Source organism: Strongylocentrotus purpuratus, unplaced genomic scaffold (assembly GCF_000002235.5).
Source record: "Strongylocentrotus purpuratus isolate Spur 01 unplaced genomic scaffold, Spur_5.0 spur5_scaffold_7, whole genome shotgun sequence".
In the NCBI taxonomy this organism is placed as follows: domain Eukaryota; kingdom Metazoa; phylum Echinodermata; class Echinoidea; order Camarodonta; family Strongylocentrotidae; genus Strongylocentrotus; species Strongylocentrotus purpuratus.
Genome location: NW_022145613.1, coordinates 17,508,417 through 17,532,565, shown reverse-complemented (window position 1 = coordinate 17,532,565; position 24,149 = coordinate 17,508,417). Strand labels below are relative to the sequence as shown.

The 24,149-nt window shown below is 36.0% G+C and overlaps 2 protein-coding genes across 3 annotated transcripts in view; both read left to right on the top strand.

Annotated features, from left to right (window-relative positions):
- Nucleotides 1-6,058, top strand: part of LOC115918345 — a gene marked incomplete at its 3' end in the record, with an annotated part of 38,599 nt that extends 32,541 nt beyond the window's left edge. Inside the window, exons 18-22 of the mRNA XM_030974446.1 lie at nt 541-866; nt 1,542-1,700; nt 2,595-2,731; nt 4,008-4,064; nt 5,917-6,058. Of these exons, the coding sequence (XP_030830306.1) occupies nt 541-866; nt 1,542-1,700; nt 2,595-2,731; nt 4,008-4,064; nt 5,917-6,058 (821 nt within the window). The remainder of the gene's footprint in view (nt 1-540; nt 867-1,541; nt 1,701-2,594; nt 2,732-4,007; nt 4,065-5,916) is intronic.
- LOC115919937 (tensin-1-like) overlaps nt 6,046-24,149 on the top strand; it is a 66,139-nt gene continuing 48,035 nt past the window's right edge. For both annotated transcript variants that reach the window (XM_030974665.1, XM_030974664.1), the window contains exons 1-2: nt 6,046-6,197; nt 6,825-7,554. In XM_030974665.1, coding sequence (XP_030830525.1) covers nt 6,062-6,197; nt 6,825-7,554 — 866 coding nt within the window. In that variant the 5' untranslated portion in view covers nt 6,046-6,061. The remainder of the gene's footprint in view (nt 6,198-6,824; nt 7,555-24,149) is intronic.

Below are 24,149 nucleotides of genomic sequence, written 5' to 3'. Positions count from 1 at the left end.
AACAGATGATATAATAATTTATATACTATACATAACATCATATATACTTATCATGGTAAATGTGCATATGCATCATGCATGTTCATTTTACAGTATATATAGCCAAGATACATTACAATATTTCACAATTTTTGTTGGTTTCTAAATGTGTAGTTTTTTAATTACTACAGAGAAAAAATCATGCTACAAGTGAGGTAAGATGATAAGATTTCAACTTTCAGGCACAAGAATATGGTTGGTTAAAAGTGTGTAGGTCTATGATTGTCACTGGCATTTCATATCAGAATTTTCCTTTACAATGTATAAAAACAAAACAACTGCAGTCTATCAGTTACCTGTATTTTGACATTTGCCACTATTGTTCGTTGATATTAAGACACAAAAGAAAGGAAAAATATCAATATTAGTTTGGGGTAGGAAGTCATCATGAGTAAAAATGGATATATCTAGAGTATGATGTTACAAGGAAGAGATTTGTAAGTACTTACAAACCATCATCAGTATTTCATTTTAAATTTTCCCTTTACCTCCACCCTACAGGACCTGATCAGCCGCTCCCTCTGCAGCGAACCATGCATCGCCAGGACAGCTTTGAGATCCCGCCCGTGCCTGAGTCTGCACCCCGACGCACGCCCACCGCCGAGGTGTACTCCCCTCCCCCTCCACCACCAACAGCTCCTGCCCCCGTTCAGGAGCCCGCCAGGGAGACCCCCCAGCCCATGTACTCGCAGAAGAGGGTGATCACCGTGGAGCACAGGATGGAGCCTAACAGACAGCCCCAGGAGTGGACCCCTACCCCAGCGGCTCCTAGTCCAGAGCATAGGTACTACACACCGCCAGCCACTAGGCAAACTCCTCTGGGAGATGTAAGTATATAGAGGAAATAGGTTGATTCTTGTATGATGATTTCCTAAATTATGTCATGTTCCTTCGCCATTTATGATTCTATCCAAATTGTTCTTTTTCATTTTTGAGTACCGGTATAAAGCCTATTACAAAATGATGTGGTAAAGATCTTGATAAAGCAGCCATGGCTGCATGCAATGAGATATCAATAATATAATGCTTAGCACATTTCTACATGTGTAGCTAATGTAACGCACAAGTAAGCGAGAAAATGTAGGGTAATATTTACCCCCACAACATTGTCTCTTGCTATTTATAATATGATTTGTCATAACAATCTAACTGGGGAACATTATTCAATGATACACATTAAGGTAATCATTTATAACAAGGACGGTCAGTCATAATTTATGAATTTAACAAGGACGATGCTGACAACTATGATGATTATGTTAAAGTTAGTAATGATGTATAAATATCAAGACATCAACGATGTAATCATCTACATATCGTAGCAATAGCTTTAGGGTAGAGACCAAATGTTTTGAATATGTACCAAAATGCAAAACTACCTTGATTCTCCTGTTTTGCTGACTTTAGCTCCCCTGCTTATATACAATTCAAGACTCTGCCAATGATTATCCTAAAAGCTAATGAAATTCCACTTGACTAGCTGTTTTGTGTTGTTATGTTAGGAGCCACTCAGGCAACTGGAGTACCTGGAGAGTGAGCCATGGATGGGCCGTCAACCCATCTTGCATTCTCCTCCTCATCGTCCCAACTCACCAGTCGAGATAACGCCCTGGACGCCTCCTGTCGTTACCAACACCATGTCTTCAACCGGTCCTATGCATGTGAGTTTACCTAAGTACAGTCAAACCTGTCTATAGTGACCGCCCAAGGGAAACACAAAAAGTGGTCTTTGTAGACAGGTTCCTTTAGTACATGAATAAATGAGAAATCGTTTTCAAGGGAAACAAAAATTGTGGTCTTTGTAGACAGGTGGTCACTAAAGCAGGCTTGACTGTAATAGCATTTTCATTCCATCTCGTAGTTTTGAAGTTTGCCAATAGTTACAGAAGGTGTGATGGCTCAGTGGTAGAACAGTTGTCTCGTAACCGGGAGGTCCCGGGTTCGAAAACATGTTGATGCGCTATAGTGCCCTATGGTAAGGCATTTTAATCCTCATTACCAAGTCCCTCGGAGAGGACTTAAAGCTGCCCATTCCCTGGTTTGCTTACTTCAAGCACACACATGCTTTCTTAGCAGTCGGGTAAAACAAACCACCCAGCCAACTGGTATGTTTTCTGATCCACAGATCAGCAACCGTCTTCCGCTTTCTTGCTCCATCTGATCAGCCACTAGATCATCTTCACAATGATCTTGAACAAGATCTGGGCATTGTTTCATAAAACTTGTTATCAATAACAAATGCTTAAATTATATAACAAATGCTAAAATTCTATGACAAATTTGCTCCCAGCCAATCAGATGCCATGATTTCAGTAGCTTATAACAGTTATTGTAACTTGCTATTGATCACAAGTTTTGTGAAACAGGGCCCAGTTCCACATTTAAGTTACCCTCTAAAATATGTTTATTCTGCTACATTAATTGTTATTGTTTGAGCAAATAATGTTACCATTTGTGATTACTTATGCATTTAAGTATACCTTCTTCTCTATTGCATACACATTGCACATGAAATCAGCTGAATTATATTTTAAACTTCTCTTTTCTAAACCCAGACGGTAAGCAACGGTGTACCTCAGACGGTTACAACGACCCAGTGGAGACGGGAGATCACCCATCAACAGCAACCCATAGAGATCACTCCTATTACTAGAGATGTTGCAGAAGAGGTGGAAGCCAGAAAACCAAGGAAGTGAGTTATGACCCTTTTCTTCTAAAACACTCTCGTGTCATCTCCCCGTTCCATATATGATATCTGATTCCTGGAAACAGAAATTTACATTCTCTTCTCCTTCAGTTAAACCTGAAGCTGGGTGTAAGTTGTTTCGAACAAAAATAAAAATTTAGACCTGCAACTATCTTCTTTTGTTAACATCGACTTCAGACCAAGCTTAAGCACACTGTCGGGTATGAATTTCAGTGGAATATTGGGCCTTATATGGGTCTTTATATTTAGTATAAGAATATTTCACAACATATCAAAGTTAACTTTTAAGGAACACCTAAATGTGACTGTTCAAGCTTGCCGTTGGTTTTATGAATATTTCTGTCAGAATTAAAGTAATTTTAAATAAAAATGAAAACTGGAAAAAAGTTTTAAACATGCCTTCATATTTAAGGCTAGAGTTTTGCTGTGCAGCGTCAAATATTCTGCAATTTATAGTTGTGTAAACAGAAAAATAAATGGTGTGTGATTTTTGTGTGACATGCATAAAGTAATCATTATGCTTCATACCATTATAGCTATAGCTATGCCTAAAGCAGCATTTTATTATATTCTTGTTGCTTACATTTGTGCTTTCAAGCCTTCAAAAGTAAAAAAAAAAAAAAAATATATATATGTATATTTGCTGCCACTCGCTTCAATTTTTATTGTTTAAATGTATTCACTCATATATGTATTGTATCATTGTTAAATTGTTTATTATCATACAATATTTCACTGTTGAATTGATTCACGCTTCACAAAAGAATTGTTTTGCACATGTTTACTGTTGCTTTGAGTGAGATTAGTCACTGTGGCTCAGTGTTAAGATCACTTACATTAGAACAGCAAGATCCCATGTTCGAAAGGGGGATGGGGGCTGGGGCTGCAGTGGCCCCTTAAAAAAATAAATTCCTATATTCAGGCAAACACTCACCCCTTAATTAGGGGGTGAGGTGGTTTATTTGTAATTTTATTATCTAATTATGTATATTTTCATCATGCAATTACTTCTTTTACTGTGAAAACACTTTTTATGTGTTAAGTTACTTCACTTGCTCCCAAATTAAAATGGGAAAGTTGATATTAGGGCAGGAAAAGTCAGCTAACATGATGACATATTGCCACTTTGAAAGAAAACTACACTTACATGCATCAACGTAGTGCAGCAACGCCCTGTCCTTATAAAAAGAGGGAGATTGTAGCCAGATTATAACATATCAAGAAACTGCATTTGCTTAAATGTCTTGATTTATATCCTCAGTCTTGAACCTCCTGTAAGTCTTGTTGAAGATGTGATGGAACCGCCTACAGTCTCTCCGTAGGTCATCTCATAGAAAGTCATATTTTGAATGTGACCCCTACCCTACCCCCCCCCCCTTCCTTGTTCAGAACAAGCCTCCCCTCCCCTCATTACCCCCACAGCCTCGACCGAACTCTTTTGATTTAGAAGCTGTGTTTTTTGTACCATAAATGGCATTGACCATGTTTCACCCTCTTTTAATCTACCCCCCCCCCCCTTGTGTGCTTTGCAGTGAAGTCTCTGCTTTAATACCCTCTCTCTACTGTTTTCAGTTTTTACTAACTAAATAAAGGAAAATCAAATCAAATCAAATCAAATCAATTTATTGAAATAGGCTAAGAAATATGAGACTGAAATAGTGTACCCCTCTCCCAGAAAAAATATCAGTATTCGTTTTGCATGTTTATATGCAGTGTGTATGAATAATACTTATGTTTGAAATTGACAAATGGTATTTAAGAATCCAAGAAGAAAAGTTTATTTTTGTATTGATTCACATCCAGAATCTTTAGAATTCGGCTCTTTTCTTACAATTGTAAGAATTGTCAATCATTTTTTATTCCACTCATCAACTGCAATATCACAGTTTCTATCACAAACAAGACATTGTTTTAATCTTTATTTTACTTACTCCTTTTTTTAAATTCTGAATCCTTTAATTTTTCCGTCAATACATGTATACTGTTAATATTTTAATTCAAGAACTGATTGCTAATTTGATTTTTTTTTAATTTATATATTTTTTTTATTGAAGACTCAGTACTTACCTTTATGTTTAAATGGATGTTCTATTGTGATTTTGAGCTTTTTATGTTACTAAGCATTTTTGCCAATATGTTGTGATTTTGTTATTGTAGTTTACAATCTACTCATCCTTGATCATTACAGAAGATACATACAGAATTAAACATTCTAGATTTCCAATTTATAATACTATTACAAAGCAGACTTTTACTAGGTATTTCAAGTATTTATGCCATCATTTTCCTTCCAGAGACCACAATTAATCTATAATTCAACTGGTCTGGCATCACACAGAGTTTTCACACATGGTTTAAGGCTCAAAAATTTGATTAACTTTCCATATAATCCTCTTAGGTTGCATTGTTGAGCTAACAAAATCATTCACAAGAAGAGGAAATTGTACATAAAATGTGTAGCCTATATAGAATGTGATGGAAAGAGAAAACTCTGTAACTATTAGGATATGTTTTAACACAATTTATTTTGTTTGTTTGTTAACTTTGTTTCCACGGAACTGCAGTTGTGTACATCTACAAGTCATTTCCGTCTAAAAGATTTCTTTTTGTGTGTGTGATTATTTATATGTGAAATGTTGCTTTCGCATGATTTGCCTAATATTGTCATGTCATAATTTTTGGAAAATAACATGCTATGTGACTGTTGACTTGATTTCAAATTCTTCATGATCTGTAGATTTTATAAGTGATTAAAAGATATATTTCATGTTTTCACTGATGATCATATCTGAAGTGGGATGAGCTTTTGATCCAGAGAGAAATCTTCAGCATTGTCAAAAATTGCCAACTGTCGCAAGGATATTATAAAGCTTATTTAGTTTGTGACATTCAGTTGACTCTGTTTTACTCATTGATACCAGAGCAATATTGGGAATGAAACTGATATTTATCTATCTGTTTAACTTCTATGCCTTCGTTGTCAATTCTAAGATTTATTATGCAATATATTTTTTCAACATGACAGTAAATTATTGCAGCTGCATCCTTTCAATTTAATGAGATTTAATTTGAGGTGCCTTATTGAAGAAAAAAATTAAAATATCTGTAGACCTTGATGTTCAATCATGTCCTTATTTTTTCATCAACATTTTATTCCCATTATCTTCCAGGGTTGTTGAAGCAAGATTCACCCCTCGCTATGTGCGGGAAGTCAATGCTGCTCCCCCACCCTCCCAGCAGGCACCCCTACCCCAGATGGCCAGTACCCCAACCCAGCCCAGGGTGATACAATACCAGGAGCAGCCACCCCGCCCCATGGCTCCGGAGCCCCCTATCACAGTGGTGCGGCTCCACCCTGTAGAGCTTGGTCCGATCCAGGTGGTCCCTATCGAGGCTCAGGTCATGGTTGACAGGCAGGTTCAATACCCGGTCCAAGACACCACACAGCAAGGTAAAAATTACCTTAGATAGAATCCCTATATTTAAAAAGTTACCCAACATTTTCTACAGCAGCATTTGCTCTGGATTAAAGTTCTATGGTTATGGTTCAGGTTGCAATTAGATTTTTGGTTGGGTTTAGGGTTGGTTTTAAGGTTAGGGTTAATGGTTGGGTATAGTGTTTGAAGAGATGTTGCATCGAGCTCAAGAAAAGCGGGTGCTGCTTCAAACGATCAGAGAGAGACAGAAGAAATGGAATGGAAAGAAGAAGAGTGGAAGACCTCCTACAGGCTTTCTAGATGAGTTAATCGCAGAATGTGGATCAGCAGCATATGAAATGCTGAAACGAATGGCTCAAATCAAAGGTACTTGGAGAGACACTTGATGTAGAATTCTGATTGGGCCACTGGAGCTGTCATAAACTGACAGATCACTATTGATGATGATGATAGTGTTTGGTCCAGAGGTGAAGTTATAAATTGTAGGAAATTGACCATGTAGCATTTATCAATGGAGTCATAGGACTGTTTTGATACTCAATGGGGTGCAGCATGGTCTATATGATGTATCTTAGTACCCTGAGGAGGAGGATTTATATTGTTTTCTGCTGTCTATTAATTTTTTTACCCCTCATCCCCAGGTGCACCTGTCCAGGCACCAGTCAACAGTCAACAGTACCAGGCTCCACCAACACAACTCCAAGAGAGTGTGGCACCCCCTCCCTCATATGGTTCAGTCATGGCCAGACCTCCATCACCTAGTTTTGGTGTTATGAACAGCTCTGCCCCTCAAGTCTCGCATGGTGTTGTCCAGAGCCCACCTTCCTCTGTGTCTTACGAGACAGTCCCTCGTGCTTCGGCACCCACGTCTTACTCCACCGTGCAGCAGGTCTCACCCCCGCTGTCCTATGGAACAGTCCAGGGCACTCCGCAGCGGGCAGTGATGACCAGCCCCGGCCAGACGTCATCTACCATTACTCAGCAGAGGATTGAGGTGCGAGAGATCACCCACACCGAGAGCATGCCTGTATCGCACACCCCTCAGCAACCGCAACAGCAACAGCCACAACTTCAGCCCCAGCAGCAGCAACAGCAGCAACAAGAACCACTAATCCAGCAGCTGTCTCAGCAACAGGTTCAACAGGACGTACCATCACAACCAGAACAAGCACCGGTGTCGCCCGTCGAGCAGCCATCGCCAACACCCAACGAGCGCCTGCTCAACCAGCCTAAACCACCGGTGCAGTACCCGACGTTCAGCGATAGACACCGTAAAGCTGCTAAGGGTCCTGCTGATGACTCGCTACCTAACGGTGGTGCAGGATACAGGACCATCTATGACAACAAGAGACAGAGGTCTTCACTTGGCAAGTAAGTCAATGTTCCATTCCTACTTTTTCTTTGTAAAATGCAATTGAAAAATGCTTTTCCACAATGCTGAGTCGATTCTTTCAAAGCTAAACATTATGAAATATTTGTTGTTCCATTGTTTCCTTTTTCATGTAATTGCTTTAAATTATATTTTAATTGCATATATAGTGACATATAAATGTAGTCAATACATTTAAAGATGTATGCATTAGAGCAATTAGGGAAAAGCAAAGTGATAATTTTTTATTGATTCTAAGCGACAAGAATTTATTGTTTGTAGCATGAAAGTATTGGTCGAAAACATTGATCTTGTCTTGTCTTTAATGCTTTCATTCCAAATCAATTATGTATATTTTTAGGTGAAATAGGTTATCTTTTTTTTTTACTAATGCCTGACCGATTACAATTTTTACTTTCGACTGATTAATTAAACCTTGAACAGCTGATGGAGAATACTGCCTTCTACGTCCATGAAATCATGATTACCATTCTGCATTCTCTTAGCTGTATGTCTGTGATTATCTTGCTGGCAACTAAAGGGGGCAGCATTCACTTTTAGACCACAGAAACTGCATGTAATATTGATGTCTCTCTCTCTCTCTCTCTCTCTCTCTCTCTCTCTCATGTTGTGAATCTCTCTCTGTTTTTTTTTCTCTCTGTCATCCTTTCCACTCAATTTCTCCTTATCTTTATATCCATCACATTTGTTGCTATGACAATAGCAAACGTTTGATGATCTGATAACAATTTAATTATTGTCATAGTGGAAATTAACGTTTGCCTCTTATAAACAGAACTTTATTAACATAATATACACATCACAATGTTAGCCTTTATTTAATATGATTTCCTGTATAAGGTATTGTGTAGAATGGAGAAATACTTTTTTGTACGTTGTCTTTGTTGGTCTAGTTTTCTGGCTTCTCTGACTGGCGTGCTGAATACTTTCTTTCAAATCATGGATTCACTTAGAGGCTTGATCCATTTTTATATGAACAGTTAGTTGGATTTTTTTTCTCACTCCAGATTACTGAAATCATATTGTCCCTTGAATTTACTTGCTCCAATTCTACCCTGAAATACAGTATTGTAGCTAGCTAATGCAAACCTAGCCAAGTGAGATAAAAATGAAGAAGTATGATTACCACTTAGGCTAAGTCTGTTACTAAATTAGATGAATAGATGGTTTCAATATATATGGTAGAGACAACGATCTTTAGTTCATACCCTAAATAAGGCCTCTGGGTCCCTTCCTTTTAATATTATTTCAAGCTACACCAACGTCCATGCTAACTCAAATATTAACCCTTCAATTAATCACCTTGACACAAAAAACCTGGCCCACTGATCAGATCATCTGCACCAACACTTGACATTTTAGCGGTCAAATTTCAGATTTTGTTTCCTCGCTCTCAGTCACACACTCTAAGTCAATATTTGAGAGTTGGTCCCTCTTTTAATAAGGAGTGTATTCAATGATTAACCTCGCAATTGTAGCTAGAGTTAGAGTTATTTATGGTATCTTTGAAGGAGGATTTGTTTGAATTATGTAATACACTCTCCATCTTAAATGTAATACATCAAGGAGAAATTCATCAGACCCGCTCGCTCGTTTCCTTCTCCATTTTCTCTACGTGCCCCTTATGTTTGTTTTATTTCGCCTTATGCAGCATGATAAATCTGATCAAGTTTTCTCCTGCTGTTTGGTTGTCTTGTATGTTTATCTTGAAAAGACATTAGGCCGGCAACTCTATGTTAAGCTCTTTTGGAACTCAACCTTCAGATAAAATTTTGATCACTTCACTTTTCTCGCTTCAGTAATTCGTGCATTTTCTTTTGTTCGCCTTCCTCATGATATCCTAATTTCCAATGTTGATCCTTAAGATAAATTTTCTTCTTTTCCTTCTTGATCATCCCTTAATTTATAATTTTCTTATTACATTATTAAGTTCTCTTCTTCAAATTTCCTCATCAAATTGTTTATTCTAGATTTTTTATAAAATAAATGTTTTGTTATTTATTTATTTTTTGATTTTTTTTTTTTTTTTTTTTTTTTTTTTTTTGGGGGGGGGGGGGTCAATGTTTTTTGTTTCCTCTGTAATTCTCCACCCTACCCCCAATAATATTTGCTGCACAGGCTCTTTGAAGTAGAGTACATCAGGTCAGTTTGTACAGTGGACACTAAATGTAATTATATGGTGTTGAGCAAAGTCCAACAGTTATAAATGTAGCAAAGTAATTACAGGCGAGTTGTCAAGGATCATATGTGGACCCAAAAAAAGGAGTTGACAAGTTAAAACATGAAATACTTGAAGACTGGGGATTACCTCATGTATGATTATCCAGACAAGATGGTTCAACCATTTAAGTTTCTGTTAGAAACCAAAATTATGCCCCAGTATATTTTTTTCAGTGACATAATTTTATCATGACATATTATGAGAGGGGGTGGGGGCCCAGTTGCATCAATTACTGATGTTAAGAAAGGGTGCAAGTCCCCCTGAAAATATATACCTTTTTGGATAGTATATGATTTAAGGAATATGTTCTTTAATGTAAAAGGGGATTACATTCTTATTGAATTCAGGGATGATTATCAAAATGAAAAAGAAAGTAGGCCCGTGGGCACTATAGTTCTGCAAGACGTGAATAATATGAACATGCCCCTTGAGCTTTGAATCCCCCCTCCCCCTCAAAAAAAAATGAGATTAAATGTGCTATGTGAATGCAGACTTGGCCTCAATATACCTGTCAAGTGCAGATATATCACTACCCACTGTAAGAGGGCTTTTAATTGAATTGGTGAAAGCTCTGATTTAACCAGGAGTCTTGGCTGATAAATCAACCTGTGTGCAGATACACGAAAGCAGTCGCTGGCTTCGTGTTTAGGAATACTGTACATTGATCGCTCAAAAGGTCACCGTCTATCTTGAATGTCAAGTCGTCCATTGTTTTTTTACGTGGGTCTATCGCTTCCCAATTAGCGGACATAAAACTTGAATTGGGCACCCGTTAATCACTCAACGCAATCTTATCCTGCCGCTTCATATGTTGTTCTAACACGTGCTTTGGCTACATTTTGTCTTGGATTTATTTTTTCATAGATGTAAGATTAGAGTTACGGATGCAAGTTTTAGGATAGGATCATGGTTAGGATATAAGTGTAGCAATCACATAAAAAGAGGTAATATGATGGATTCACAATACTCCGCGCCATCTAGTGACATCAGCTAGTGTTTAGTCGATTCCAAGTGATGCAATATGGAAAACTGTCAACAAAATATCAGCTTCTGCATAGTGATAAAATCAGAATTTTTGGTGGGGAATGTGTGAAAAGTTTTTTCAGGATAACATTTTGCGCTGATTCCAAAAAAAAATGAATATACTCACGCTTTGGTCATCTCGGCCACTTTTTGGCTAAAACCGACCATTACAGTCACTTTTGGTCAGGGGTACTCTTCCAACCGTTATTATCAGCAAAGGAGATTTGATGGGCCTATTTTATGTAAAAATGTGCCCTGATGCTAGAAAAATTGGTCAAATTAACCCCCTTAAACAACAATATGGTCATTTGGTCACTTTTGGGGCCAAAAATGACCACTGATTTTTTGTCCAAAATCATGCCCAATATGAGTCAGATTCAATGGATGGATGGGTTTTGACATCCAAATTCAATATAAAAATGTGCGTTGATATCAGAACAATCAATCTCATTGAATGAATTTACACAGTCCGGACCATTTTGGTCATTTCGATCGGTGGCCAGCATTTTGCTGCGCTGCACTGGTTGAAGGATGTCAATCCACATGTTGAAAACTTGGCCTCAATGTCACGGATTGCTGGTGGGGCGCTGTTAATTGTGAATCTACCCTATTGTCTACAGACAATTAGCATATATGAAATGAACCTCCAAAAAACCTTACCTGGCAATATATGGGCTAGTGGTAAAAGAATATCAAGAAATAAAAGGAAAACTTACTATGGGACTCAAGTCAGACTTGGGTTCTGTGTAAGCAATATTCTATGTGCGTGCGTACAGTGCATCGACTAGTCCCCTCTCAAATCACTGATATCAGTGAATTGAGAGTGTATCTAAACTTGCAACATCAATATTTGAAGCTCACATTTTGATTATAATAAATATAGCCATATAGAACCCCAAACATACTTCAGCTAAACGCTTTTTGGTAATCGGTAGACTTTAAGTTTAGTCTGAGTTTAAGGGGTAGAGGTAATGAATTTGGCTTGTGTAGGGAATTCATCACAGCAATTGTCACCACACCCATGTGTCATGTAACCTTATCCTCTCCTTGAATGCTTCTTCATGACATGACAAAAAGATGAAAGCGACTATGCATTGATCATTCAACATTATCCAAGCATTTGTTACAATGCATGCCAATATTTTCTAAGTGTGCCAGAAAATTAGTTTAAACTATTTGTACATTCTTGTATTCAACATTGTTTTTCGTTTGACAATATACCGGTAACATGTTTTCTGGCACCTATTACTTGAGCTGCTATTTCATAAAGCCTGTGCAATAGTAATAGTTCATTAACCCCCTTCTGTGTAACTCACATGTAGCTTATAAGCATTTGTTTTCCACAAACTTGTCAATACTACAATTATGCATTTAATTTCAGTTTTTGATTTGGCATGTTTTATAGGAACAAACTAGAATAAATCCATTTACCTGTTTCTAAGATGAAAGAAACTTGTTCTTATACCGTAATTCATATATGTATCATCACTTTCAAGGGCAGGTTAAAAGCATGAAAGAAGAACTTCTATTGATTTTAAAAGTATACCAACACTTCTCTTGTTGATGCCCTTATTTAAAATCACTCAATAATGATTCATAAGCAATGATATAGCATAAAGATGGTAAACAAATATATATTTATTATCTCATTACATCTCTTGGTTTTGTTATATTAGACCAGACATGGAAAATCTTTTTAAAAACATGGGATAATCAATCTTATGTGCCAAATCTTTGAGTCACTCAGTTTTCATCTCTTGAATTATGATGGATTTGCAATCATGATAAGTCAGAATATGACCTTGCAGAAAATTGCATCACATGATCAACGTTTCCTGGACATATGATGAAATCAACCAAGCAAAAGAGACTGAGAGCCATTCAGACTATAAGAAATTTATACACAACTGCTTTAAAGGAACTTTGTATAAAGAATCTTCATACAGTGAAAGGAGCATTCAGATTAGAAAACACCATTGTATAAAGAAGCGTAGTATTTTTAATTTGGAAGAAGTCAACTGACATAAAAGCTGGCCAGTTATCAGTGCGTGCTCACAATATAAGCCCTGCCCACTTTTACGATTTATATATGATGTAGTGTTCAGACCAGAATAGGACCCTGATTCTTTATCAAATGTTTGTTTAAAATGACGCTCAAACCTTTGTTTCGTTGTACAACATTCCTTTATACAAAGTTCTGACAGGCAAAAGGGTAATTACTTATGATATAGCAGTACGATTCTGGTATAGGTATACAATTCTTAAAAAGCTATACCATGAATTCTCATAGTCTGATCGCCGGGTAAAAACAAGATGACATCTGTCAAAAAAGCATTTTCTATCATTAAAGCAAAGTTGTAACTCTTCCATTAGTGGTTCCCGTGGAGGAAATAGTTGTGCAATAGATAAAGATTTCTGATGGGAAATTTTGAGGAGTGATGTTTCTTTTCCATGATAGTTAAGAATTTGCTTGGGAAGTTGTCAGCAGAATTGCACATTGCAGTCAAATATTTCAGAATTTAAGATTAGTCACTCAGTCACCATGGCAATTAGTGGATTAGTCGAGATCTGATTGATGAATTCACAAAACACAATTTTCTTGGAGAAATCTTTGGAGATCTGTGTTAAGTGATGATTATATTAGCTTTTCATTTATAACAGATCATTTGAAAAACTGACAAGATCAAACTTCAAAACTTTGAGGAATTCCTTGACTTAATTTTCTCTTTCTTTTTTAATAGAAACATAAGACTTACTACTTAATCCAAATAGTTCTGGGTTCAAAACCAAGTAGATGCACTAGTGCCCTTTGTTAAGGCATTTTCCCTCCAGTACTGTAAAAGGTCCAGTCTGGATAAAACTCAAAGCCCAAGATATAATATTAGTTTATTATGCTATCTTTTGTAGCAGTCATGTAAAATAAGGATCGACAAATGACAGTAAAATCTAATTTTCCTGCAAGTCAATATTCCATTCTTCATTGTTATCCTATTTTTACTTATTTTAGTTTGCAATCTTATTGCTCTATATGCTATAATTAACTTCTGTGCATTTTTTTCTTTTTGGTTGTTGTTTTCTGACCTAGAATTTAATTCTAATTATGATTTAAACTATCATTATTTTACTGCAGATAGATTAATCCTTAGGCATTGTGCCGTTGGCCAAAGTCTCCAAATATTAATTAAGTACAAGGGCAATAAAGTCAATTGTGTTACCTTCCCCTATTTAATTGATTCTTGGGCATTATTCCAATAAAAATGTGTTGTAATTAAAAAGAGCACTCTATTTATCTATTCTTGTATGTCAGGCACAGATATTGCTCCCAACTTATCCTCAATAGCACGATGAAATATTTAAGAGTGATTATATAATTATTTAGATACCTCTTATGCTGAGCATGGTGTCACAAAGTACCATTTAAGCATGGATGCAAAATATATTCTAGATTGCATCTTATTTTAACAATACTGGAAAGTGACAAGTGAGATTACTCACTGTTCAATGTTCTATTTGATGAAAATAAAATAGGGAAAAGTCACAGGTATATTCGACCCTGATTTGTTAACTTATTATGTGATAGTGTTTTGGAACATGTCTAATGTTACTGTCGTTTATGATTATGTTTTGAGGATATTGTGAAAGACGTTGTATTTGTCTTTATAGTTTCCTGCATTATTGTAGGTTAGATATTTAAGGTCCGAACTCTAGACCAATAGAAATTTATTTCAGCTCATTCAACAACAACAAAAACACAGGATTCCCTAAAATATCAACAAATTGGGCACATCCAATATATTTTGTCCTATATGTTATAGACATCGACGTTTTTAGTAGATAGGTTCTACCAGGAAGTCCTTCCTATGAAAGCTTGGATCGAATCAAATATCAAAGAAAATAATGCTTATAATGATAACATTCATTTATCTGCACTCTTGGTAATATATGTAAGGACAGAAAATCCCCCGATACTTGCCTCATTACATATATCACCAGACAAAGGAGCTGTGGTATTAAGACTAGCTAGCAGCTGCAAGCAGCCACTCCGACTGTTTGTCAGATTGAGATGCTTGTATTGCAGATCACAATACTGCTCTAATTAATCCCCTCCAAAAGTTAGATTCAGTAATACTAGTACTTGAAACCTCTTTTTATGACATTTGGTCAAATTTGCCATTTCCTGTTGGTCTCTAATATCAAGCAGACGATCGACAGCAGATGTATTGTGATATCACTGAAATTGTTGACCTTTTTATGAGTTGAATCCATAATTCAGCTTAGCTCGGAAAACAAGTGGTTGGGTACAGTGAATGAATTAATTGGTCATTGAACGTGTACCAACTCAGAAATTGCAGTCAGAGCCGGTTCAGAAAATGCTTATTGTGATTTCCTTTTAATATTCTCTGTGCATTTATTAAATTCATTCTATTTGTGACTGTGAATGAAGTAGCGGTATAAGATTTTCTGATATTGTACATGGAATGATTGTTATACTGTTTTGTTTTACTTTTTTCATATTAAAAGTTTTGAACATGCTGCTTGTATGTAAGGTAGAGCAATTTAATTTGAATTATTAATAAAACACCAATTGTTAGCTTTATAAATATTGTCAAAGAAAACTTAAGAATAAGTGAAACATATTCTCCATTGCTAATATATACCAATGATATATTATACTATTGTAATATTAAATAAGTTGGGCATATTTGGGGGGATTTGTTAACTTTTGTATTGTTATATTTATCATTATTATCATTAAGAGTAAAACAAAACTATTAAAAAAATAGCATAACTGTACAGCTATGGTGCCCATGGACATTTATTTTGAACATTCTTTACATTGCCAAATACCCCTTTCAATAAGGTGTATATTAAATTAGTTGGGGTACATTTTATTTGTTTTTATAAACTTTGTATTATAATTATTGTCATTACTTGGTTTTTGTGAAGTGAAATAAGTGGGATAGGAATTACAAGGACAAAATTACCTAATTGGCATTCTTTTCTTATTCATCCCAAATAATCTTGTATGACCTATCTACATAACCCAGATGTGACGCTCACCATACTATCATAGTACCAATGACAAAGAAAGAATAATTATTTGAAATAGTTGGTCCTTCACATGCAGTTGTGAAATTGTTTTCCTCCTACATTTAACCTGATTTTGAACCAGAACAATGTGTGTAGGCTTGGCCGGATATATCATAAGTCCCCACGTCCCATTAGCATTGCAGGGAACAATAGTTGGAATCCGTCGCCAGTCTTTATGTGACAAAACGCCCCCCAAATCCATACCAATTTTGTAACAAATACTTGTCTGAAAACCACACTGTTCAGGCTGACTGATTAACATTGACTTTAAATGGCATTGCACTTATTTTCCTTGCCCTGTAAACAAAGGACATATTAAATCACCCTTTTCTCTTCTTTTTGCCAAATTGAGGATTTTTCGTATTATTAGCGGTTGTTTTGGATGGTGAGGGTTGAAATGGGATATCATGTTGATTTGTCAAAATACTCCCACCTCACTGTTCAAAAACCAAATAATATTTACGTTATTGTAATACATATTTTCTGCTACCTGTTAAAAACCTGAGCTAAATCGGGCCCCGAGTCTGGAAAATTTGTAAATTTAGGTGGAATAGAATATGACAATCAAGAAGTTATTGGGGTGTATCTGTTTTTACTCTTTTCATTAGCATTCTTTCCAATTTGTATCTCTCTTCCCAAATTTATGAGGATGAAAATGAGAAACTTTTGACTCGCTTTTAAATTACGTACTCTCTTCATAAATTTGTCACTTTCACAGCATTAAATGATTTTCAATTTATGATGAGTAGTATTATATTCACACTACAACTAGATTTTCACCTATTTTTTTTTTTTTTGTAGTAGCTTCTTACAAAAGTGTACTTCTGTTTGGAAGTATAACTGTTTAGTGATTCGGTCTACAAAATATGTCATAATGTTTCATGTACCTTATTTGTTTTGTTGCCTCAAGTTTTATGTATCGCTGTAAAAACTTAAATGAAGCAACATTTCCCCTCTGTGTTTGACTTAATGAATAATCTCTTTATATTAAACCAATTAATCACATAACAAATCACAGAAATGCATCCCCAAACTGTTCCATTTGCTGTTTGATTTTCTTTTACCTTAGCTCAATTTTATGTGTTATATGTAAGGTTAATAATACAGATACAGCCCCCCCCCCCCCTTGTGCCCATCCCCCTCTATGACTCATTCAATGAGTAATCCCATCTATTGAAGTTCTTTGGCCAGCTGTTTATCAACACATCTATTCTCACCTCATCTAGGTGTCTCTTCATAAGTTCTTAATCCCTGTTTTAAGACTACTATCCCAATCTGAGATTATCAATGGCTTTAATTGCAAGAGCAGTCCAATCCTCACCTTTCAATTAAGTTCTTATTTTGTTCCCCCTTCGGACAAAAAAGCTTCTGCCCAGATCCTGGACCTTCTTTAGAACTAATTACTTTTTTAGTCCTGGAACTTGTAGATCTTTTGAGTCGGCTCCTCATTAGGGAAACTACTTTTGAAAATATGAAGTTTTTAAGATCAGGGTGCATGTCTAATTATGTATTCATCTTCAGTGATAATGATAATAATGATATAATCCAGTACCAAAGAGAGAACTTTGATCCTGACCATCTTTAGAACTTGTACTTGAGTCTTGGAAATAGACCTTTTGAATTAGCTCCTTGTGGAAGTATGGGGGGTGGGGGGGGGGGTCTACTTTTAGTAGAAAATTTGAATGACAATAGATCTGGATTACTTCATTTACAAGTGTAATACCATTTTCATAATCAGTTTCAAAAGGATTGAGTCTGGACTTACATGTTCAAACCAGAGACGCTGTGACATTAAGCTTTTGTGATTTTTAAGTGAGCGCAATATCCATTGCAAGAAATTGAGAAACCTCCGTGTTGTATTAAAAGTGATTCAGTTATCGTAGCATCAAACTTGCAAATCTAGAACACTCATAAACTTCACAAACAATTTAGTTGTACAAAATGTTCTGGTTTTGATTTAATCCTTGTCTGCTCCTAATATGACCTGACCTAGCCTAGCTGTTTCAAGTGTGACCCGCATATAGAAGGGGCTTATTAGCTGTAACAGTATCTGTACAAGCATATCACGTATAAATAAGATACAAGTATATGGTTTCAAACTACTGGTTGCCCAATTTAGGTCATTTTCTGGTTCTGACAACCCTCTTACCTTAATACCCATAATCCTCTTATTTATTTTAAGCCCTATCCTGAAATTAGCCTGAATAGTGCCTCTATCCTTAAGTTGGGTACTTCCTCTGTCCCCTTTTATTCAGAACACAGTAGGGAGTCCCTCTGATGTACATGTCAAGTCCAAGTACCTGTAATTCCTTTCATAATAGTTATGTGTGTCGATCCTTTTCTCCTTAGTCTATTGTTGGGAGATTAAAAAGGTCTTAGCTCTCCTGTCTTCAGCTTGTTATCAGACCTACAAGGTAGTCAGTACTCTGGTTGTTACAAGATTATAGACCAGGTCCTTAAAGATAAAGACCCGTTATGGTCATGCGATTGCATTGTGAAAGAAACGTTGTGGAATCGATCAGAAAAGGTATTAGGTTGATCATCTAGCACATAAGTATTGGTGTGTACTGCAAGGTTCTGGAATCATCAAAATGAGAAGAAATTTGGCCCATGTCTTGGTAAAGTTACAAGCACTGTACACAGAAAGATGTATATGGGACAACGCGACACGTGTGCTATATCTATCAGGTCCAAATAGATATAATATTTTACCAAATATATCAATTAGTAGGCGGTTTCTCAGCAAAATTTGTATCATTACGTATTATTCAAAACATATTCTTTCACATGATTGGTAATACGGTAAGAGCTTCCATTTCATTTTTTGAGAGGGGGGTGTTTCCAAAACTGGTCTTTACCTTTTAGTATCCAGGTAATAGTTACCAGAATGGAATAATCAGTAAGGCACCATTGGGCTGCCCAGGGACTTGAGGATTGGGTTCAGTGTTCCAAGCCAGTTGCTATTCCAACATGCTCTAGGTCTTGTTATTAGATCTGAAGATCTGAATGGTATAAGCCTACTGACTAGTCAAGGGTAGGACACCTTCTATCTAGTCATTGGCAGATCAGAGTGTCATACAGTGTTTTTTTTTTCAGCAAAGCATATTTAAGCTTATCAAAATATTGTAAACAGGATATTACATCGCATAATGACTTTCATTTCATATTTTAAACATGGAACACTCCATTGCAACACACAAAATTCTAGGGACTAAAGAATCTTGTACTTTTCATAATGATCTCTTCAGTTCAAGGCCATTTGCTTTAGATGGGTATTGAAAGTTTGACATCTGCTACTCTTTCTCAAATTTTAACCAACATTTGATCAAGTGGGTTGGCTTTTCTCCAGGCTGTTTCATCCCTTGGAAGTTGCCACATTGTTCAAGGGAAAACCCCACATTTTACTCAAACATACAGGCTACCCTTATTTCAAGGAAATGCCCCCCTCAATCCTTCCGCAAATACAAGGATTTGATGATATCTTCAGAATTTGGGATTTGTGCAGAACAGTCACATGATAACGGCATGACTAAATATTGTTGAATCGTAATGTAGCAATGAAATATAAGCAACATACTATACTTTTTACCACTGCTAACATCTACAAAGTGGTCTTAGCTATATAATCTTGTTTACTCAAATTGATTTTGCAATATTTTATTGCCCTTGCAGTGCAAAAGATCAAATGATGATTTTATCAATTTGATGGCATATTACTCATACCATATAGGCCTATATGTAGGACTAACCGATTTAACAACCCTAGGCACTTGTTATTTGAGATTAGTAAGAAAAGATTTATTTTGATGTAATTTGATAATGCCATTTATGACTACTGGCTCCAATTTCACTCACCTAGGGATAAAAATGTTTATGTTTTAAAGCAAGATAAAATGTTTTTGAGATTACCGATATCACTCATTGGAGAGCATTGACATTTGGGAGTATCTAATAGTGAAGTCAAATGATAAATCCATTCACTATCTGATTAGGTTGATATGACATGACCTATGTCAAGTAGATTACCAAGAATCAATCATTGCTCTTCAGGTTCAGGTTAAATGGTGATACTCAGATGACAAGAAATGCATTTTAATATAAAATGATGGCTACAAGGCAATCTAAGAAGAAACGCAATGTTAATAGGTTTTTTGTTTGTCTTTGTGTATAATAGACGGTTACTAAGGGTTACTTGCAAGATGGTACAAGTAGGTGTATAATTCCTGTTATTCTTGCTCAAAATAGTATCAGTTTTCCCTTCTTGTAATAATGTTAGTATGCATGTTTCCTATAAACTGTCAGGGATGTATTATTGTACTGCTATAGTCTAAACCAAATTACAAAACTACCATGTCAAAAAGTTATCATACCTCTAAAAGGTAAGACAGAGATGGCGGTAATACAACACAGGGGGGGGGGGGTGTGCACCTTTGAGTCATAACGTAACCTTAGAAAATCAATAGAATGCTCATCTTACAGGTGCTTCTGGGATGGATTAAATAGAGAGCATAATTCTTCAAACTCACTGAATATTCTGAAAGAATCCTTTCTCCTGTTTCCTATTCGACTTCCTTAAAACCTCTTCAGAATCCACTTTCTATTTTGTAGGCTGTGTATAGTGAGAGGGGTGGTAGGTAAAATATTGATCAGGTCCGGAAGTTTCATCTTAGCTTCATCCTCAAACCACAATGGGAAGGCTTAGTCATAAGGCCCTTTTAGGTGAATTTAGGCATGTCTTGTAATTGTCAGCCATTCTAACTGACAACTTTGTTTAAAGTTGTGGGCAAAATTTGGAGACTTAAAAGATTGCATTGATAAAAGTATACTTTGTTAACTTGTTGAATATCAGCACCAACTTGATAACTTGAGCTGCAATCTATGCAAAATGCAATGTTTACACCGAAATCAAATCAAATCAAATCTTATGCAGTGGGTTACTATTCCAGTTTTGCTCTTCAGAAACTTAATATGACATATCCAGCAATATTGATAAGAAGATGAAGATGATGGATTCTTGTATAATTCCTGTATCTTCCTGTGCTTGACACTCATCGTCATGTGGTATGTCAGTCATTGTTAAATCAAAATTTCTTTTACATTATTCTCCTTATATTCTTGTGATTGTATCTTATGATATTGGAATGGAGATAAATCATTTATATTAAAACAAAAGATTTCTTTAAATGAGATTGAAAAGAAAAGAATTTGATTTTCATCATGGTGTTTAAATAAGAGCAGTGATCGAATAGTGTTCATTTAGAACAAGTCTACTTCATGGTATTGCAATGGCCAAGCCAATCTGGGCCCGTTTCATCAAACTTGTTATCAATAAAAAAAAATATATTAAAAAAGTGCCACAGATCTATGACAAATCTGCTCATCAGTAGCCAATCGAGTGGAAGGATTTCAGTAGCTCATAACAATTAACAAATTGTGTTATTGATAATAGTTTTATGAAACAGGTCCCTGATTTAGAGGCAGTGTACATAGCTGGTAGTCGGGAGGAGAGCTCAGCTTGTATGTCACGAGACATATGTGTTGTACATGTTGTAGAGACCTGTGGTTATGAGACAAGAACTAGGTGGAAAGCCTCTTTTTAACATTACCCACTGTAGGTGTGGAACAGGTTTGGGTCAGGACTAATTATGACCAAGATATCAAAAGCCTTAGACTGGTCCTGCTACATCACTAATGATATGTACAAGGGATAATTGAAGCTGTCAATCCATATGCCACTATGCACAAAACTCTACAGGTCAATCCCCCCTTTTCATGTATCCTTCCAACATCTACACAAACAGGGTCACCCCCTCCTTTCATACAATACCCCCAATCTTCTTATGAATGTCACCTTTCTGCCTCATTGAGTCCTATCTCCAGGCTCTTTATGTCTTTCATGTCCTGGTTCTATAAAAGGGGTCTGATTAACCCAGAGAACAATGATCCAACCCCCATTTTGGCCGGGTATGAACCCCCTTCTGTTTCTCCATTGATTCTTGTGTCTCGCCTATGGCTCTGTTCACCCTGTTTACGCTCTAGTTACGTTGTAATATCAAGCTTCGTGTGCCACATTGTTTGTGCCCCTTTGTTATTCTAGTACATGAGTGACATCATGAAGGCCATATGTAGTTTAAAGGTATCTCAGTGTTGTTTAAATGCACATTGTAGAATAATTAGTTCATTAGATAAATGCAAAAGCGATAAATACAAAGTGAAAAAAATATGATGAATGCGTCATGTAAGTCAACAAAAAATACTAATTATCCCTATTCCTTATTGTATGTTTTAGCTCTGCTATAATATCTATTCTTGTCATAAAGGTGTAGGGGCCTACATGTGCATCCAGTATACATTAATACATTAGTAACATTACTGGGTTTTCTTTCTTTTTTTAACTCCTTTTTTTTTGGATTTCTTTCTTTTTTTATTTAGAGAATACCCATGATTGCATTTTTAATGGAGGTAGATAATATTTTGAGGAAAATAATTACTATTTTATTTCTATTCTCGATAGGGAGAATTGTTTATGCAATAAAAAAAAACTACAAACTTGCTATGTTTACATTTGCACCCTTCTTTGGCTAATTGTGTTAGATTGTTCACAGGAAACAATTCCTTCTCTCAATATAACACTGTTATATTGACAGATATGATTTATTACATACAATGACAACAAAACTACACAACTGTGTGTAACTTGCTTTCTCCAAATGAGGAATACAATTTTCTTTATAAAGTTTTCAATGAGAGGTGATACAGTAAATTATAAAAGAGCAATCACATTTTTTTTGCTCAGGAACAACGCTCTCAAACTGACAGATATATGATTGATGCTTGCACCGTTATAAGCGAAGGTCATGTGAAATAAGAGCTAAGCAAGCAATTGTTCAAGTTTATGTTCCATTTTGTGGTGTGACATGAGTCTCACAAATTGTGGTTTTGATTGAGGACAATAGACAACAATGCCGATCGACGGGAGTATTTGACTTCTGTTTGGATAAGAAATAGAGGTATTCAGAATTGCATGAAATTGATTCTTGCCGGCATAATCAACTCGTAAATGTTTTGTCAAAAGGCTAGAAATATCGTACCGCCCAGATTGGTCAGATGCAAACATGAATGAAACCCAGTGAGAAGCTAGATATGTGTTGGTGTGAGAAAGAGACAAATTTCAAACAATGTTGGAGTTTTCCTTTTGTTCTTTTTCTCACCAAGAGGCCTTGATTTGCAGACAACTACAGTTGAATATTGTCAGTTGAAAAAGGCGCGTTCTATTCTTAGCAAATGGGGTTTCAATGGAAGAGTAATTTTGACTTCTGTTTTCATTAGACTGAACTCAGCTGTCATTGGACTTGTTTGTTGTGTATGACACTTGCTTTGAACCTGTCCTATTTTGAAATATAAATAATATTTGTTTGATAGCCTGTATGAATATGAAAAAAGGAGTATCCTTTTGGTTATGTCAATTGATATTGATGTGAAATGGGATTCTATAAGCATAAGTAAAATATTATTAGTATCATAGGGTGATATATTAGATAGAATAGATAATGTCTGAAGTGATCTTTAAAGGGGCAATATCCTTCCTATTTTTTTATTCTGATAAAACAAGAAATTACAATTTCACAAGAATTTAATTTTCAATTCAATACATCTCTGGCAGACAATTTCAATTATATGAAGAAGGATTAAATCATTTATATTAAAAACACAATATATTGAATATAATTTGAATGAATAAGATTTTATCAAACAATATTGTTTTATAAGAATCCCGTTACGATGGCTTTGCCTTCTTGGCAGATTACATGCAGACCATAGAACATACATACAACGGACGCCGTCGCACAAGCAACCCTTGGGGCACAGTTACTCCTACAATGTCAATTATGCCAAGTGGAAGTTTGCTTCATTAGGTATACGCAACCTTGTGTGATCCGGCCTTTATCGTACGTGGTTTCGTGGTCATATAAAAATGTTGGTCATTGATTTTTATGTCTCTGGCTGAAAAATGAAAGGTAGCTGACATACCTGTGCCTAGACGAGCCTTTATTATTATAATAATTTCATAGGCTTGGCTTGGAGGAAGTAGGTATGTTTGAATGAATTTGGAAAGCTGAATATATCCTGAGGTTTTACTAAATGTTTTTCTCGATCCATCAGGTATTGTTTCAGTGATGCACTTGTTATTTATGGTTCCTGTTGGTTTTCTTCTAACCCAATTTTTACAAGGATTCTGGT